Consider the following 20,505-nt stretch of genomic DNA (forward strand, 5'->3'; position numbering starts at 1 on the left):
AAAGCCACATACCACTGGGAACACATTTGTTCTTCATGCTTGAGTAAAAATGGCTGAAACATTGCCCATAAAACAATATGGGACAAAATAAAATACATTCCTTTTCAGAAAATACTGTTGGGAAATACACAGAAAATACTGCTGAATATTTGAAGAAATATGTATTAGAACAAATCACACAGTATGAGAGGTTTGCTATGAAAGAACAGGTCTCAGCTTATGGTATTTGCTAGATTGCTTAAATGATGCAATGCATGAGCTACTACTTTTTAGTGAGCCAGTAAAGGAAAGATGTACTGGAAAAGATGCATTCTCAACAGCTTCATTAATAAAAATAATGTTTTATAGAAAAACTGTGCAAGCCCCTCCATCAGTGAAGGAGCTATTTCAACTGCACTTAAAGTTCTGTGTTTTTTTCAGAAAGTTTACAGTGAAATCCTTTCACTGCATCATTCACAGACAAGCAAGTGCAGCAAATAAGTCTGAACTGGAAGCACACAAATTGCTACCAGATATTGTCAATGTGGTTAATTTTATAAAAACAAAGCCTTCAAATATTAGAATAGTTACAATACATTGGAACAAGAGGGGCACAGTACTTAAAACAGCTGTCAGACTTAAGGATGAGTACACATCTTCACAAGACGACAAGCAAGCATTCCAAATTTGCTGACCTTTTCAGTGATGACAAGTGCTTGTCAGGGCTATGGCACCTAGCAGATACCTTAAAACATAAACAAAACATACAAACCAAAAAAAACCTGTTCCTTCAAGATTAAGTTTTAACAATAACTATTTTTTTTTAATAAAATAAAACTGTTTTATGGCAAGAGCATTTAGGAAACATTTGGAAATGCTTAGAGCATCACTTGACTTTGCTGCCAAAACCTGTGCAAGTACCACCTATAAGAACTCTCATATCTGTACAACTGAACTTCGAAAGAGAATTTTTCTAACCTGTTTAAAAGTTTTCCAAATGAAGAATCTGAAGTGGGTTTTGAACCCATTTGTTAAAAACAAAAATCCAACACCTTAGCTGGCTTGCAAGAACAAACGACTGACACCTGGAAAGACAAACTTGCTAGCAGAATTTTAACAAAAATTTCAACATAATTGGTAGATGGGATTTAAAAAAACAGTATTGATTTAGTAAGAGCAACCAACCATGTAATTTTTTTCCATTTGTCTCTACGTACTTTTTTGAGGTATCTTTTTCAGCAATTACAGCCATTAAAACCAAGTATTGAAATAAACTGACCATAGAACAGCACCTCTGCATTGCTGTATCAACATTAAAACAAGATTTTCAAAACTTATGAACCATATTCCATCACATTATTCACTAGTGAGTAGTGGTCTCTAGTGAGACCAAAGAGGTTTTTGAACTATTAAAACACTTACATTTTTTACTTCATCTGTATCTCATCCTTCTTTCATTTCCATTTTTAGGTTTTACGATGTATATTAGTACAACAGTACAGGTATATAGTTTGTTATTATGAAAGAAATTAAGAAGTAACAAGAATTTTCTTGTTATTAAAAAAGGAATGCTTTTTTTTTTTTTCTTTTTAACGTCCTGAAAATTCTTTTCCCTGGGTTTATAAAACATTTGTAATATAATATTGAACAAATATATGCTGTAAGTGTGCATACTCAGAAAAAAAAACGTTGACTGATATAGATGCATAATCAAAAGTTAAGATGACTGTTCTAGAAGACCACAGCATGTGGAAGATGCACTTGCATTAGCTAGTCAATCTATCCAAAGCTGTTCTTTATTAACAGTAAGTTGTTCTTTAAAAATTCAAATGTGATCCATTCCTATTTATTCCTATTTATTACTATTAGTAATAAATTTGACCAATTTTAATATTAACATACCATATTATCTCTTCAATTTCTTGTCAGGTTTAAGACATTCTACACTGGGACACAGCAAAACTTACTTGACTGCAGTCTGGCATGCAGCAAAACTGAAATACCCATCATAAAAGCTTAGGTTTGAATTCCAAATAATTCAAAACAAAAAATACCTAAGCCTCATCAGAAAAAGCATCTAAAGGCTGTAGTACTGTTCAGATCAGAACTGCCTTTTTTACTCTTTTTTTTTTTTTTTTCTAAGCTTACTTCCTTTCCACTCTTTCCACTTCTCTACCCCAGTGGACACCATGTCAGACACCATATGGACTTTTGCTCAAAGTATGCATTGCACCATGTTTGATGACAGATTCAGTGCCACAGCACTGGGATCAAATCTTTTCCATTCTGAACCAAGGAAGACACAATAGTGAAACTAGAAGAACATGCACAGACAAAATCTAGAAAGCCCAAGATTTATTATGCATTAGGAAGCTTATTAACTTAACCAAACCGTATAGTACAAAAGGTTTGATATCATTGCTTAACGTGGAACAAGTTTCAAAATATATATTTTTAAAATTTGTTCAGTCAATACACAATCCTTTTAAAAAACTGTATATCTGTCAGTATCGTCATTACATTTATAATACATGATTTACACAGCACCCATCTGGAAAAATTAGAACTCCTTACAAATATCTACATATATTGCATACATATAAAACATTCATAGGAGTACTTCAATAAAGTTGGGTTTAATGGTCCATTTACACTGCAGCAAAATACATATATAAATCTGTATATTTTTCATAAAATGTCTCTAAAAATTAGTATATTTGTAGCCATATCTCCTTTAAAGCATCTTTTAGAAAGGAAAATTTGATATGAATATATCCATGAGATTCAGCAGGTAAGACACTGATAAAAAGGCTAAATATGATTAATAACTAAACATTAAGTAGCAGTTAAGGCAGGCGTGAAAAGAATTAATAGTAAAGATTATTTCATACGGCAGATAAAGTGACAAAATGCAATAAATATACATACTTATTGTTGTAAACTACTCTCACACCCACTGCTTTTCCTGCTTCTGAAGTCAGGAGTGTACATATTTCTGATGCTGCTCATTTTATAAGCAAAATTCTATTTATTTATTTTAAAATCGGCAAAACATTAATGCAACCAGTGCTTTCAGATGCCACCTGGATTTGCTTGAACTGTGCAGAACTGATTTCTCTGGAAAGTGGGTTTAAGACTTCAATACGACCTTCATTCATGGGTAGTGGCTGCCACATGTGATCATGCACCCTCAGAAGTTATCTCAGTTTTATCAGTGCCTTCTGGTAACTACTGGACTTCTTGTTACTAAAAAATGTTTGAGAATGTCTTTGAGAAATAAAGACTTTTTCTGATAGACAGTATTTCAGATATCAGAAATATATAGATCAGTCCTTCTCATACCATGAGGACTACATGGGCCATACGTGCAGACAAAAGGCATAAAAAATGCAAAACAACCTCGGAAGTGACGGTAGAAACTGTTCTGCCTCAAGTCTGATCATTTCACATACGACTTTGGGAACTGAACATTCAATCTTTGAAAAATATTCACATTTCTGCCCAATGTAAGGATTTGACATAGCATTTGCAGTCACATTGAATAGAATCACACATAGCTGTGACCTCAAAAACTAAACAAGCCCTCCAGCAAGTGTGGTATCAACCTGAAGTATCATAATAATGTGGTCTTCCCTTGCACATGGCTACATTCCTTTTGGAGGTCCACACACATCCTACCAAGCTTGCCGACCTGCAATTCAGTGCATTAATTTGTTCCATAGTCTCCTCAGAAGTCAGCCTTCATACACTGCTATCTTGCAGCAATGGTTCAATGTCTTCTTCACTACTTCGGTCTAGGTTGTTGCTCAGAGTACTGCTGATGCTGTTGCTGTGTTTTCTGGTGCTGCTGGTTTTGCTGTGCTCAGGAATAAATAAGGCGACTAGAAAAGCCAGAAGAACAATACATGCTCCTACCAGGAACGGTGGACCAGGAATGATTGCTCTCTGCAGGGAAATAAGCAAAACAAAGAATTCATGAAGTTTAAAGTACACTGACTTCTGTCTTAAGAACTATACCATTAAGACTAGAGATACTGAGAGACATTTACACTGACTATAAACTGTATGCAAACCAGTTCATATGTGATCTGCAATATGACTTTTGTGCATCTACAACTCCTCACCTGATCTGCACACTGATCAGACAACCAGAAACATGCACAAAACAATTGACACGTGGCAGACTTTTACCCCACAAAATTTTATACTGCAAACTTCACATAATTTTAAACTTACCTCATCCCTGGGATCTAGCATTGTGTTTTTTTCAGAAGTCTGATCTGGTGGTAATTCATTGAGCTCCACATGAAAGAGAAAGAAAATAAAGCCATACAGTGCTGGTCCCAGGCCATTGCACAGACCTCTTATTCCAGTTATTATTCCTTGGACAACACCTAATGAAGAAAAAAAAAAGTGTTTTGTTGTTGTTGTTGTTTTTACAATCAAGAATGTAATACTCAAAGCAAACAGCTCAAAGTGTATTCTTATGGCTGTTTCAAAATAGCACATCCTACAATTATTTCTACATGCTAACTTCTTAAAGGAGTTGGACTTGATGATCCTTATGGGTCCCTTCCAACTTGGAATATTCTATGATTCTATGGTTCTAAATACTTTTAAAATAACTTTTAAAATAACTTTCTGGATCAAAGTATCATCTGTATGACCATAGCTATGTTATTGTACTTTAACTCCACTGGAATCCATTTGAGTTCTTAATTTATGTGCAAGTCTAATTTTCTGCACTGCAGTTATCCTACCCTCAACCAATGAAGGTGGCAAAGGTTAAGCATGGTACTTGCCCAGTTTATTTTCAAGTGAAAATTAGAGTAATTTATCTACATATTAAGGAACATTATTAGCAAGATATGAACAAACTGTAATAAATGGCTTCACTTCTTCAGTCTAAAACCAGGATTTCAGTACCAGGTGTGGTACTGAAATTACTTGTTGTGTTAAATTCAACAGTACTACAATAAATTCATAATACTATATTGCCTGCAATTTTAGCCTGAAGTATTTTGAAATGCTGATTAGAAAGCTTCATTAATCAAACTCCTATGGTTATATTTTTGTTCCAAGCTCAAAAAGTGATAACAGATGACAATGTAAAAGGTGCAGTATTTTGACAGTCCTAAAGACCAATATGCTACATGGCAGTATTTTTATGATGTTAGTTGTCTGCATAATGCTTTCCTTCTTGCAGCAGTAACTTGCAGAACCACAGGAAAGCAAATAGGCCAAAAAGAAAGTTGTCTGAGTTCTTTCACCATAGGTTGACATGTAAGTTGAAAAATCTTTGTTGCCACTAGGTGGCAAAACTTCACTCTGTACAGCATTATATGATCAAGCTATTAGCAGTAGTTTTCACAATGTAAAATGAAAGATCAACACCTTTTAATTAAACTATTAATTTCACGACTTCAGTAGAAAACTGGTCTTCTAAATCTTTTAAATGTCTTTATTAGAAACAAAAATTGGAGCAGAGGAGGGGGCAGAATGATCAAAAAGCCATGTAAAATACTGCCTTATACACCCTTCTAACCGTAGAAATCTACCTCCTAGAACTGTACCTCCTTAGTGCTTCCTATATTAACTGCACTTACCTAATTTCAACTTGTATAGTGTTAAAGCAAGAATGATACTGTTGTGGTTTAGCCTGGCTGGCAGCCAAACACCACACAGCCGTTCGCTCACCCTCCCCCCTCCCTCTCCGGGATGGGGGAGAGAAACAGGAAAGTGAAGTCTGTGAGTTGAGATAAAGACAGTTTATTAAGACAGGGAAAAGAATAACAATAACAATAATAATAATAATAATAATAATAATAGTATTAATAGTAATAATGTGTACGAAATAAGTGATGCACAATGCAATTGCTCACCACCCGTTGACCGATGCCCAGCCTATCCCCGAGCAGCCGGCCCCCCCTCCACCCCGGCTAGCCACCCCTCTATATTGTTCAGCATGACGTCAGATGGTATGGAATACCCCTTTGGCCAGTTTGGGTCAGCTGTCCTGGGTCTGTCCCCTCCCAGCTCCTGCTGCATCCCTAGCCTGCTCGCTAGCAGGACAGAGCGAGAAGCTGAAAAGTCCTTGGCTTGGTGTAAGCACTGCTCTACAACAATTAAAACATCAGCATGTTATCAGCGCTCTTCTCATTCTAATCCAAAACAGAGCACCCTGCCAGCTACTAGGAGGAAAATTAACTCTGTCCTAACTGAAACCAGGACAGATATCCACCCCTTATTCCATACCATTTATGTCATGCTCAGGTTACACTCCAATACCTTCTAATTAATCACCATTTTCATCTATGATATATAGCAACCATGGTAGTGATGACATACAGTGTTATATGATAATTAACATACTACAATTCAACTCATGGGCTATTCTCACCCAGTATTAGGTCCCCTTGAGGTACACACCGAACCTCCCCATTCTTTTGCATTACCCACCAAGTGCATCCAGGTCCCTGGGCAAAAGCAATCCCACGAATGGGCTTGCCTTTTCCTGAGGCAGGAGTAGTCCAGACTGTCTTACCCAGCATGTTTCTTACGTGCGCTACAGGAACTTTATCCCCTTCTACAGTGCGTAACAGGTTTGATTGGGCAGGTCCAGCTCGGTTGGCAGATCCTCTAGTATTGACTAACCAGGTGGCCTTTGCCAAATGTGTTTCCCAATTTTTGAATGTCCCAGCACCCATTGCTTTCAGTGTAGTCTTTAACAGTCCATTGTATCGTTCAACTTTCCCGGAGGCTGGTGCATGATAAGGGATGTGATACACCCACTCAATACCATGTTCTTTGGCCCAAGTGTCTATGAGGTTGTTTCGGAAATGAGTCCCATTGTCTGACTCAATTCTTTCTGGGGTGCCATGTCGCCATAGGACTTGCTTTTCAAGGCCCAGGATAGTGTTCCGGGCGGTGGCATGGGGCACAGGATATGTTTCCAGCCATCCGGTGGTTGCTTCCACCATTGTAAGTACGTGGCGCTTGCCATTGCGGGTTTGAGGGAGTGTGATGTAATCAATCTGCCAGGCCTCTCCATATTTGTATTTCAGCCATTGTCCTCCATACCAAAGAGGCTTTGACCGTTTGGCTTGCTTAATTGCAGCACATGTTTCACAATCATGAATAACCTGTGCTATAGTGTCCATGGTCAGGTCCACCCCTCGGTCACGAGCCCATCTGTATGTTGCATCTCTACCTTGATGGCCTGAGGTGTCATGGGCCCATCGGGCTATAAATAATTCACCTTTATGTTGCCAGTCCAGGTCCACCTGAGCCACTTCAATCTTAGCAGCCTGATCCACCTGCTGGTTGTTTTGATGTTCTTCAGTAGCCCGATTCTTGGGCACATGAGCATCTACATGGCGTACCTTTACAACCAGGTTCTCTACGCGGGCAGCAATATCTTGCCACAATGCAGCAGCCCAGATGGGTTTGCCCCGGCGTTCCCAGTTATTCTGCTTCCATTGCTGTAGCCACCCCCACAGGGCATTTGCTACCATCCATGAATCAGTATAGAGATAGAGAACTGGCCACTTTTCTCGTTCAGCAATATCTAAGGCCAGCTGAACGGCTTTCACTTCTGCAAACTGACTCGATTCACCTTCTCCCTCAGCAGCTTCTGCAACTCGTCGTGTAGGACTCCATACAGCAGCTTTCCATCTCCGATGCTTTCCCACAATACGACAGGACCCATCAGTGAACAGGGCATATTTCTTCTCATTTTCTGGTAGCTTGTTGTACAGTGGGGCTTCTTCAGCACGGACCACCTCCTCCTCTGATGATATCCCAAAGTACTTGCCTTCTGGCCAATCCATAATCACTTCCAGGATTCCTGGGCGACTGGGGTTTCCTATTCGAGCCCACTGAGTAATCAGTGCAACCCACTTGCTCCATGTAGCATCAGTTGCATGATGTGTAGAGGGGACCCTTCCTTTGAACATCCAACCCAGTACCGGCAGTCGGGGTGCCAGGAGGAGCTGCGCTTTAGTACCGACCACTTCCGAAGCAGATCGAACTCCCTCATATGCTGCCAATACCTCCTTTTCGGTTGGAGTATAGCGGGCCTCAGATCCTCTGTATCCCTGACTCCAAAACCCCAGGGGTCGACCTCGAGTTTCCCCAGGTTCTTTCTGCCAGAGGCTCCAGGTGGGACCATTCTCCCCGGCTGCGGTGTAGAGCACATTCTTGACATCTGCTCCTGTTCGGACTGGCCCAAGGGCTACTGCATGAACTATTTCCTGCTTAATTTGTTCAAAGGCTTGTCGTTGCTCAGGGCCCCATTCAAAAGCATTCTTCCTACGAGTTACTTGGTAGAGCGGGTTTACAATCAGACTGTAATTTGGAATATGCATTCTCCAAAACCCCACGACACCTAGGAAAGTTTGTGTTTCCTTTTTGCTAGTTGGTGGAGACATAGCTGTTATTTTGTTGATCACATCCATTGGGATTTGACGACGTCCATCTTGCCATTTTATTCCTAAAAACTGGATCTCTCGTGCAGGTCCTTTAACTTTATTTTGTTTTATGGCAAAACCGGCCTTCAGAAGGATTTGGACTATTTTCTTCCCTTTCTCGAAAACTTCCTCTGCAGTGTCACCCCACATAAGGATGTCATCGATGTACTGCAGGTGTTCAGGAGCCTCCCCCTGCTCCAGCGCAGACTGGATCAGTCCATGGCAAATGGTAGGGCTATGTTTCCACCCCTGGGGCAGCCGATTCCAAGTATATTGGACTCCCCTCCAAGTGAAAGCAAACGGTGGCCTGCACTCTGCTGCTAGAGGGATGGAGAAAAATGCATTAGCGATATCAATTGTGGCATACCACTTGGCTGCCTTTGATTCCAGTCCGTACTGGAGTTCTAGCATGTCCGGCACTGCAGCACTCAGTGGTGGCGTGACTTCGTTCAGGCCACGATAGTCCACTGTTAGTCTCCACTCACCATTAGACTTTCGCACTGGCCATATGGGACTATTAAAAGGTGAATGGGTCTTGCTGATCACTCCTTGGCTCTCCAGTTGACGAATTAGCTCGTGGATGGGAATCAGGGAGTCTCGGTTGGTGCGATATCGCCGCCGGTGCACAGTTGTGGTAGCGATTGGCACTTGCTGTTCTTCAACCCTCAGCAACCCCACAACAGAAGGGTCCTCTGAGAGACCGGGCAAGGTAGACAACTGTTTAATGTCCTCTGTCTCTAAGGCAGCTATGCCAAAAGCCCAGCGGAACCCTTTTGGGTCCTTGAAATATCCTCTTCTAAGATAGTCTATGCCAAGGATGCACGGAGCATCCGGGCCAGTCACAATACGGTGCTTTTGCCACTCATTTCCGGTTAGACTCACTTCAGCTTCCAATACAGTTAACTGCTGGGGTCCCCCTGTCACGCCATAAATACAGATGGGCTCTGGCCCTTTACAGCTTGATGGCATTAGAGTACATTGTGCACCGGTGTCTACTAGAGCCTTATACTTCTGTGCGTCAGACGTGCCAGGCCATCGAATCCACACAGTCCAATAAACTCGGTTGTCCCTTTCCTCCCCCTGGCTGGAGGCAGGGCCCCTCTAGTCCTGGTCAGAATCTTCGTTTCTGTGTTTAAAAGACTGCCTGCTAGAAGTTGGAGCAGCAAACTTTTCAGAGAACCCCTTTCTCCCGATTGTTTTCTTTTGCAACTCACGTACCCGTGCCTCTAGGGTCTCCGTAGATTTTCCATCCCATTTTCTCATGTCCTCTCCATGGTCATGTAGGTGAAACCACAGGGTGGCGCGGGGTGTGTACCCACCATATTGTCTTCTTTGCACGGATGCACGTTTACCCCTAATAGCCGAGACGCTGGTTTGTACAGGTGGGGAAGAAAATACACTCTCTTTAAGTTGGTGGACCTCTTCAAAAAGTTTCTCCAAAGTATTCTCTTTTAGTTGGTGGCCACTGGTTTGTTCAGGTGGGGGGGAAGATAAATTCTCTTTAAGTTGGTGGAACTCTTCAGAGAGTTTCTCCACAGCCGAGACGCAGGCCTGTAGGGAAGAGGAGAAATTTCCTTCGTACTCCCGGAGTTGTTTAGCCATGTCACCCACTGTGGGGTCTTCACCATCTTTCCAGGTTATTATTGTCAATGAGCTGGCCCATGTTGATGGTGCATTCCGTACAAACTTCCGCCACATGGGTCGAGTACACTGGACTTCATCTGGATCTGTGGATGTTTGTGCGTCGTCTAGGTCCTTATAAATTACTTCCATTACGGCTAATTCCCTCAGGTACTGAATTCCCTTCTCCATGGTGGTCCACTTGACTGGTAGACATACAAGTTCTTCCTTGTAGGGGTACCTTCCCTTCACAGCTAACAGGAGACGCGTCCAGAGGCTGTGAGATCGTGCTCCATCTCCAATTGCTTTGTCAATGCTTGCATCTCTAGCAAGGGATCCCAACCGCCTGGCTTCCCTGCCCTCTAATTCCACACCATTGGCTCCAGTGTCCCAGCACCGGAGCAGCCAGGTGACAAGCTGTTCACCTATACAGCGACCAAAATCTTTTCGCACATCTCGTAGCTCACGCTGGTATAGGGTTCGGGTAGTTACTGTTGATTTTCTGACATCCTCATCCTCATCTTCACCCTCCTGCACACTTGATGGCCCAGCCTCGTCTTCTCCACACCCAGACTTAGCAGAAGACTTTCTGCGTTCTAAACGACCTGAGTCTCTATACCATTTTTCCACCTTTTCTACAGGGGCAATTTGCACTGCTACAGCTCGCCTCTCCGACCAAGCCACAGGGTCTGCCACAGGGGTTGGAGTACCCTCTGCAGGGGCAACTTGCACTGCTACAGTTCGTTTCTCTGACCCAGCCACAGGAGTGGGAGTGGCTGCAGGAGCTGGAGCAGCTGCAGGGGCTGGAACGGCTGCGAGAGCTGGAGCTGGAACGGCTGCAGGAGCTGGAACGGCTGCGGGAGCTGGAGCTGGGAGCTGGAACGGCCGCAGGGTCTGTCACTAGGTTGATAGTAGCATCAATTGCAGCTCGATAGGCACAAGCCAGACCCCAGCACGCCACAGTGATTTGTGTCACTTTGGAACTGCCGGAGTCATGACACCTTTTTTTCAAGCATTCTACCAGTTTTTTAGGATTTTGCAGTTGTTCAGGGGTGAATGTCCAAAACACTGGAGGTGCCCACTGCTCTAGAAACCTGCCCATATCCTCCCACACTCCCTGCCACTCGCCAATATCCCGCCTCAAGACAGATCTCTGGATGAGATTCCTAAGTAGTTGTTTAACCTTAAACAAAACCTGAAGCGCATTCAGGAGACATAACAACAAGAACATGCTGGTCTGAGTATCCCTAGGATATTCAACATCTTGGAGAGCTACCGTAACTAGCTCGGGGGATAAGAGGGTGGTGAAGGAGGAAGGGAGAGTGAACGGGTAGGAAAAAATATCTTCCCCTGTCCCCTTCACAGATTGACTCCCTGATGAAAAAAGGCAATAGGTGTAATTGCTAATAGTTTCTGAGATATGGTTTCCGAAGTATAGAGTCGACGACAGTGCTGAGTACAAATACCAGGTTAGAGTCATGACCAGATATCTCATCATTTCATAAGCCATCGTTACACCACACAGTACCATAACAATCTTAAACCAGGGCCCGGAGAGGACAAACAGCACGACAGGGAGCACATACAGAAAGTAACTTGCTATAAAACTCAATTTGGGAAACAGGTACAGCAGACTTGAGATTAAGGCAATCAACATTGTGACTAGCAACTATTAAGCAGGTCGAATACTTATACCAATTTTAGTTTAACACACTCTGGTCAAATCTGTCGATATCTCAACCCTTCGAGCCCCACGTTGGGCGCCAAATGGACTGTTGTTGTTTAGCCCGGCTGGCAGCCAAACACCACACAGCCGTTCGCTCACCCTCCCCCCTCCCTCTCCGGGATGGGGGAGAGAAACAGGAAAGTGAAGTCTGTGAGTTGAGATAAAGACAGTTTATTAAGACAGGGAAAAGAATAACAATAATAATAATAATAATAATAATAATAATAATAGTATTAATAGTAATAATGTGTACGAAATAAGTGATGCACAATGCAATTGCTCACCACCCGTTGACCGATGCCCAGCCTATCCCCGAGCAGCCAGCCCCCCCCTCCACCCCGGCTAGCCACCCCTCTATATTGTTCAGCATGACGTCAGATGGTATGGAATACCCCTTTGGCCACTTTGGGTCAGCTGTCCTGGGTCTGTCCCCTCCCAGCTCCTGCTGCACCCCCAGCCTGCTCGCTGGCAGGACAGAGCGAGAAGCTGAAAAGTCCTTGGCTTGGTGTAAGCACTGCTCTACAACAATTAAAACATCAGCATGTTATCAGCGCTCTTCTCATTCTAATCCAAAACATAGCACCCTGCCAGCTACTAGGAGGAAAATTAACTCTGTCCTAACTGAAACCAGGACAGATACTTATCATTTATATGTATGGGATTTTTTAAAAGAGAACACTAAATTCAATTACTATGTGGCAGCATTATTCTATGTGACAACTCACTTAAGAGGATTCTTTCTGGTTTTTATTCTCCTTCCCATCATCAATCACAATCACATATCTTTCTCATGTTTCTGTTTTCTCAGACCAGCTATTTAGTCAAGTGCCCTTTTCTATTTCCTGAAAATCTGAAGTATTATAGGAAAAAAGACAAGCTTTCCCACACAAAATTGAAAATTTTCTTGTATAGGTTTATTCTAATTTGGTTTTAATATATGTTTTAGTTTCTGTTAAAAAGGTAGTACTATTAAATTTGTACTCACTATCACTATCTGAAGGTTACTTTTAACAAAAAAAAGGAAGGGAAAAACATTGAAGTTTTTTTTTGTTGTTGCTTTTGCGGTAATTTTAGAGGAAGCTAGAAGAGAACTAACTGGTTAGATGCAAACTATGCATTTTGCACTGCAAATTTGATAAATGCGTGCACCTGCTTCCTCTCTACATGGGTTGGTAGTCTTCTACAGCTACTACCAGCAAAACTCATTACTCACCAACGTATTTAAAAAGTACACCTAGGTGAATATTCTGCTTTCTGGACAGGACAGTCATTCAAAATGCTCAAACAAATTCATTCAATGCTCACCTTGTTGATCTGATTCTGAATTTCGTGAAACCAGAGCACTGATTGCTGGGAATGTAATGCTTGACATGGCTGCTACAGCTCCAGCTGCCCACATCATCCTGTGTTAAGCACACAATCTGAATTAAAAGTGAGAATACCCATGTAATTACTTCCCTGTCACTTTTCTTTCCTCCCTGCTATATCCACCCTGCAAGAATGGCCACAAGGGCATGCACATTTAAGGCTTAATGAATTTTCAAAAATGCTCTTATTATAATACCTAAAGAGTAGTAATTATCTGGTCAGGGCCTTCTGCTTGTTCCCCCTCCCATAAATTACCCTGAGCTTGCCGAAATAAAAGTGCATGTAAATCTCTGCTAGCTATTAAAATGGAGATGATAAAGGGAGTAAAAATGAAATGCTATACTGGCTTGTTGCCTCCATAGGCTGTAAAAAGATGATTTTCATTGAGTTTTCCAGTGAAACAGTGTAACTTGTGGCATTGGGTTTACATGGCAAGGTTTTGGTAGCAGGGGGGCTGCAGGTGTGGCCTTGTGAGAAGAGACTAAGAGCTGAGCCACATCAGATAAGCACCAGTTCCAGCCGGCTCCAAAAGGGACCTGCTGCTGGCTAAAGGTGAGCCCATAATCAAACCTGTTGTGCCTCTATAACAGCATATTTAAGAAAGAGGGAGAAAAAAAAAAGAAAAAGAAAACAAAAAAGTTGTGTTGCAGCAGCTGTGAAAAAGTAGTGAGAAAATGTGAGAGGAAACAGCACTGCAGACCCCAAGGTCTCCTTGCAGGAGGGCAGGAGGTGCTCCAGGCACCAGAGCAGAAGTTCCTCTGTGGCAAGGCCCATGGTAGAGCAGACTGTACCCCTGCAATCCACAAGTCCCACAGCAGAGCTGATCTCTAATCTCCACACTGCAGACCACAGAGAAGCCCATAACAAGAGTAGGTAGATCTGACCTGCCAGAAGCTGCAGCCCATTGACAGCCCATGCAAGAGCTGATTCCTAGCCAGGACTGCATCTCATGGGAGGGACCTCATGCTGGAGCTGGGGGAAGAGCATGAGTGGCAGAGATGAAGCATTATGGACAGACTGCAACACCCATTCCCCTGCGCTGCTTAGTGGGGAGGAAACAGAAGAAGGTGCATGGATTGGGAGGGGAGAAGGCGGGGAGGGGGGAGAGATGGGGAAAATGTGTTTTCAGTTTGCTTTTAGTTCTCAATGTCCTAATCTGTTATTGACAATAAATTACATTTATCTTCCCTGTGCTGAGTACATTTTGTCCACGATAGTAACTGGTAAGTGATCTCCCTCTCTTTATCTCACCCAGGAGCTTTTTCATTGCATTTTTCCCCCTATTCTACTGAAGAGGGGGAATGACAGGGCACCCTGGTGGTGTTTAACTACCTATTGTTGTTACACAGTATACAACACTTGCATAATAACTCTCTAGGAAGTGCTCTGATACATTCATAGCTCTGTTAGTAGGACAAACTTCGTAAGGAAAGAGCTGTTGCAGCTCATCATTTCAATTCACATTACTTATTTACTTATTAGTTTTTCTAATAAAAGCAGCTCTAGATAGTTTCTATGATCAAAAACAGTTACAGCAGAAGAACAAAAGGGTAGAAAAAGGTAGAGGCCCAGAAACTGTTTGACAGAATTAATCTAAAGGAATTATTGGAAAGAACATGCTACTTATTAGTTTGTGAGTTTAAGAAGTTTCATCTATTTGTAGACATAAAACTCAACATAGTAAAATATTATAAAGATTAATTTTTCAAAAGGGCTGTTACTCTCCAATTTACAGTACATACATGGAAAACTCTATCATTACTATACATGCAAAATACAAACTGAACTTTGGCAGTGTAATGCAAATAATCATGTTTAATTCAGAAAACATTTAAATATCCATTATGACAGAATTAACTGCAAGGATTTCTTGGAGAGATACTCTTAGTTCTGTATCAGAAATGCATATATGAAAACACGCACTTACCAAGACTGAGATCCAAAACCATACCAAGCCAACTGAAGAATTTGAAAGGCAAGACCCAGGAGAACTGTATTTTTGTTCCCTATTGACCTCATCGAGATACTGAGAAACACAGTCTGCAAGAGAAATTGTTCATCCGAAAGTTTAAAAAAACATCTGATTGCTAAAATGACCTTCCAACTGCTGAGTTCATTCACACTATTCATGCACGTACTTTCCATTTATGCAAGTCTAAAATGCAGACTACCTTAATATCAAAAGTTGATGCTACTATTCTTAACTATTACTGTGTTTCTACTTCAGAACATCCAGAAGTATATGTTTTGCCTTGTCTATGTACATAGAAACAGACACTAAAATGCTACTATAAACAGGCTTCTGTTTCTACTCCTAAAATACTATTTCCTTACAGGCTAGAGAGTTGCACAAAAAATACTGGTACCAAGTTAAGATACAGGATGAATTTACCAGGATCAACTTATACTCAAAGAATAAAAGACTGTTGGCTTAGGGAAAAAAAAAAAAAAGTCTTTAGGCCAGGTGAATTACTACCTGGCCTTACAGTCAAAACCATTATGTAAATCCTGTTGATCTTCTAAGTTCACTACATGCACTAAAATTTGGCCAAGCCCTTTTACCACACATTTAATTTCATATTGTGCTTACTCTTTACACCATTCTTACAGCCTTTTTATTTGCACATAGAAACTAATATTTAAAGTGGACCGCAGTTTTTCATCTGTTTTAAGAGGCATTAGTGCTAAGGGTGAAGGAAAGCCAAATTCATATACAACAGCAATAGACCCATGGCAAGAAGATGAAGGTCTCAGAAAGGCAAAATCCATTTGGACTGCCTCACTCAGTTAAAAGTGCACTTTTCTTTAACATGAGAAATTCAGCAATGCGTCATTGAAAAGCCACAAAACAGGAACCAGAAGGATTGCAGAGCACAGCATGCTTCCTCTTTCATATACGTCTTACTGACACTAGTTTTCTTAATTGTTCCCATTCTTAGACACAAATACTTTGAAAGTTAAATAACAGAAGAATACAATAGTTCTATAGCTACGTTATCAGTTCTTTCTGAGGACAACCAGCATGCCAGTGCAAATCGGTATTTATGGAGCAAAGCTTATTTCAATAATCTGCATTCTTCGAAGAGTTAAAAAAAAAGAAAAAAGAACAGTGGAGTTTCCTCCTTCTACTATTGAAAATTATGAAGCCAAACAGCAGCCATTTTTAGCAAAATACTAAAGTATACTAAAGTATTAGTAAAGTTTTAGTAAAAATGCCGGTCTAAATAAAGTATGATTAGCAAATATGAGTGCACATAAAAGCATCAGAACAAAGCAAGGATTAAAATAATGACTTGTATTTATAATCCAGGACAACTGACATCAGTAGAACCAATAAACACTGAGGAATGTGTTGTTTACAGCAAAATAAGAGGTCCACTCTGCAGAGGATGACAACAAGGTTACAGCATATTACATGTGCCATTCCCCTTTCTGTAGTCACAACAGGAAGGCAAACTATAGCCATAAAGACACACAAATGAGGAAATACACCTTTGGCAGCAAGATTTACATGGATAAAGGAAAGAGACAACATATCTCACTGAAACACTTGTTTGCTTACTATAAGGTATAAAAGACCTCCAAAAAACAGCTCACTGTTGCCAGTTAAGAGGTATGAAAGAAATATACCAAAGTCTCATAATTCCTCAACCTCCACATTGAGCCTAAATAGCCATGTACACATCTCAATACATGCATTTTCTTGTATGAGTTTGATAGCATGAGCCAATTGAACAGGTACAAGTAGGATGACTTGCTTAAAACAAATACCTTATTTTCCTTTCAGGTCTTGCATTAATTATTGTTAATGCAATTTCCTCCATCATTTTGATCATTTCAAGCCAGCGTTTCAGTACATTTACTGATTCACTTTTAGTTTCATTTCCAGTATTTCTGAAGAAAGCGTATTTAAAGAGATATTTACACAATCTACATGAATGTAACCTTTACTGACTGTAAGATATATTGATGTTTTAGAGTATTTAAGTATATAGACAAACTTAATAGTCAGAAGAGTGTTCCCCAGCATCAAGTTTTGCACTACTCAACAAAACACTAAAAAGAATAAAGCTTACCTGAGCTATTATTGACAGGATGCCTACCACAGCTATAAATGCTGCAATGCTAGCAGATCCAAAACCAATAATCTAAAGAGAAGCAGAAAATGCATAAAAGAAATGCCGAACAATCCAGAACTATCAGTAGTAAAAACGTAACTTCTCAAAAGAAAATATTGATCCCTGCTTGTAATGTGAATTCATACAGGAAGCATTCGTGTTAAAGAATAACTGCTTGCAAAGAAATGCAAACAGGAAAAAAAATGGGCCTTAGAAAAAGGAGTCAGAGAAAGTCAGAAAGTCATACATCTAGAGAAAGAAGTTCTCTATGACCTCCCACAGACACAATAGTTCTTCAACAGGCAGGACCCCACCTCAAGACATACAAAGTGATACATTCAGTGGGAACAAAGGTCCGCTTGACTGTATTAACACATGCTTAAACTATGGCTGGGATTACACATCAGGAGTCAAGCTTCCAGTATCATTCAATTCTTGATTTAGCAAAGTACCCCACCTTTACTCCTTAAAGCTGTATTTTGACAAAAAGCAGTTTCCTAAGCAAAGCCTTTGATAAGAAACAGGTCTTAGGCAATCCCTATTTAAACATACTTAGTAAGATGTGAAGTGACTAATATTTACCTGTCGCAAATACAGAAAAAAACTAGAATACTGGCCAGCCTCAGGCAGATAGGAGAGAAACACTGTAATGCAGATCGGGAGAACAGCAGAATCTTTTCTAACCTTCTTCAGAGACTGGAAGAAAAAGCAAAGTAAACAAGTATTAGAACATTAAGTCTAATGAAAGCATAAGCAAAGCAGATGTCAGATTCATTTTCTGCAATCCATTTCTGCTCATATATACTAGTCCAAAAATCATACAAGGAAATAATTAAGCTGAAGTTTGAGTTTGAAATTGCCCCCTCTTATATAAGGTGCTTTGCACCAGAGTGTTTTTTTTTGCAAAGTTTCCTATTTGATTTTTGAAGCTACAGTTCCATGTCAAATTGCAAGTACTCACTGAAAACATGATATAACACTTAGGGAAATGCATTGCATCTAACTTTTTGGTCTCTTCTCCCAGGATCTAAGTGATAAAACAAGAGGAAGTGGTCTTAAGTAATGCCAGGGGAGCTTTATAGGATATCCAGGGCTGGATATTAGGAAAAATTTCTTCACTGAAGGGGTTGTGAAATATTGGAACAGGCTGCCCAGGGAAGTAGTTTAATCACTATCCCTGGAGGTCTTCAAAGAACTTGTAGTGCTTCACGACACAGTTTAATGGTGGACTTGGCAGTGCTAGGTTAAAGGTTGGACTAAATGATCTAAGAAGTCTTTTCCAACCTAAATGATTCAATGATTCATCTCCATAATAAACTGTTCTGAAAGATGTTAGCAAATATCACAACCTCATTACAACTGTTTCTCTTGCCAAATTATGGGAATATTTTTCCTTCTGCATTTCTTACACCTATTTACACACATGATTCATATTGAGTAACAAATACATTGTAGAAAAACTATTCTTTAACTGCATTATTTCAAGCAAGTCACTCATCTTTCAACATTCACAAGTTCCCAGCAAGATAATTTCATTAAGATCATTCTCTCCTCCCTTAGATATCAAGGCATAACACAAACTCATATTAGCTCAGTAAGTGTGAATAGATGAACAAGTCAGTAGAAAGACTAAAAAATTATGTGTTTTAACCCTTTTGTATATGGCTATAGGAAAAAAAATATTTATAAATTCATTCTATGCTAAAAAATTACAATATAACCAAAACTGCAAATCAATGGTGAGGAGATATTGCAAAAACAAGCACAAAAAAAAAAAAAAAGCACAAAGCATAAAATGAATATGAAAAAATCTTACAATATCAGGTTTCGTTACCTGTAGCAGCATAAGAGTTTAGCATTTCTCTTACCATAGAACAGAGTGAGCTGGTAAGAGAGGTAAAGCATTTTCCCTTTGAAGTTCATCCCAAACATTTTCAATTCAAGAAGCATTTAATCCACAGTGTTTGATTTATTTGGTTGTTGTTGTTGTTTTTTTAATGTAGCTATATCTTTTCGTGCATGAGCAGAGAACAGAGACTACCACGTTGAGACACGTGACTAACAGTCAAGTTACCAGTAAGATTAAAGATTCCTGAAGCCTACAAAAAATAATTCATTAAATTATTTATTGAAATGCATCTTACCGCAAAAGGGTCTGCTTGTTCCCATGATATAGCAGCTCCCCATGAAGCAGGTCTCATTTTTTCTGGCAGGGATTCTGGTACAACTAGCAGGATGAAACAGATGTCCATAACAGCCACCAGTGTGGCCACTATTACAACAAGGTTATCTCCATAGCTGGCAGAGAGGTATGCTCCGATGGCAGGACTAGTTACCAAACTTGCCGCAAAGGTGGCAGATACCTATGCACAAGAACAGTTTACAAACTTGTTAAAGTAGTTATTCTGCCACTGCAGAATAATACCCAAATTTGAACCAACATCCCTCACCCCAGAGTGCAGTTCTAAGGAAAAAAAGTCAAAATTTAAGTCAAAAATTACATATGACAGTGAATATAGGCCCAAAAATTCTCCATCCTCCTCCACAGCCCACCATACAAAACATATGCATTCAAAGTCCAACTTTGACTGAAGCAAAGGAACTCTTACTTTGAGTTTGAATAAATGGACTTTATTTTCTAAATATGAGAATTTTGATGAGCTTTCACTAAAAAGTTATCAGCACGTTTAACGCCTGTCTAACTGAACTTGAGCCTCACCAATCTGGGTGAAAGAGAAATATGTAGTGCTTTTGTTAAAAGTATATAGCTACAACTGTACCACTGGATAGCACAGCAACCTAGCAAATCATTAGTTCTAACAACGATTTCAACAGCTGTATTACTTCAAATTACATTGTAAAGACATGCAGCTACTAACAAATCATTCTAGATTCATATACAGTGGAGCACAATAAAAAAACCACAAGCACTGTAGTTAAATTTCACTACAAAGATCATCAGAAAAGTATATTTAAAAGCTAGATTTAATTACCACTGTTTTCCAGCCTCCAAACCAAAACCACACTGCATGTCTATTCTATAGAATAGGTAACATCAGAAGCTAGTTTAGGTTTATGCCAAGCTAAAAAAAGTCCTAAGAAAAAGCTACAACAAACTGATTAGAAGGAGACGTTTCCTCATGGAAACGATTGCACTTCAGTCTAATACTTTATAGAATTTTAGATTTTCTTTCTCTTTACAGGCGGGCAAATACACATATGGCCC

General features: G+C 40.2%; 1 protein-coding gene across 1 annotated transcript in view; it reads right to left on the bottom strand.

Annotated features, from left to right (window-relative positions):
• Positions 1-2,319: 2,319 nt before the first annotated feature.
• MFSD14B (major facilitator superfamily domain containing 14B) overlaps positions 2,320-20,505 on the bottom strand; it is a 38,296-nt gene continuing 20,110 nt past the window's right edge. The window contains exons 6-12 of the mRNA XM_035569214.2: positions 19,424-19,642; positions 17,862-17,975; positions 17,238-17,309; positions 15,089-15,201; positions 13,099-13,196; positions 4,216-4,373; positions 2,320-3,924 (exon numbers count right to left, since the gene is read on the bottom strand). Of these exons, the coding sequence (XP_035425107.1) occupies positions 3,721-3,924; positions 4,216-4,373; positions 13,099-13,196; positions 15,089-15,201; positions 17,238-17,309; positions 17,862-17,975; positions 19,424-19,642 (978 nt within the window). The 3' untranslated portion in view covers positions 2,320-3,720. The remainder of the gene's footprint in view (positions 3,925-4,215; positions 4,374-13,098; positions 13,197-15,088; positions 15,202-17,237; positions 17,310-17,861; positions 17,976-19,423; positions 19,643-20,505) is intronic.

Source organism: Cygnus atratus, chromosome Z (genome assembly GCF_013377495.2).
Source record: "Cygnus atratus isolate AKBS03 ecotype Queensland, Australia chromosome Z, CAtr_DNAZoo_HiC_assembly, whole genome shotgun sequence".
NCBI classification, from domain to species: Eukaryota; Metazoa; Chordata; class Aves; order Anseriformes; family Anatidae; genus Cygnus; species Cygnus atratus.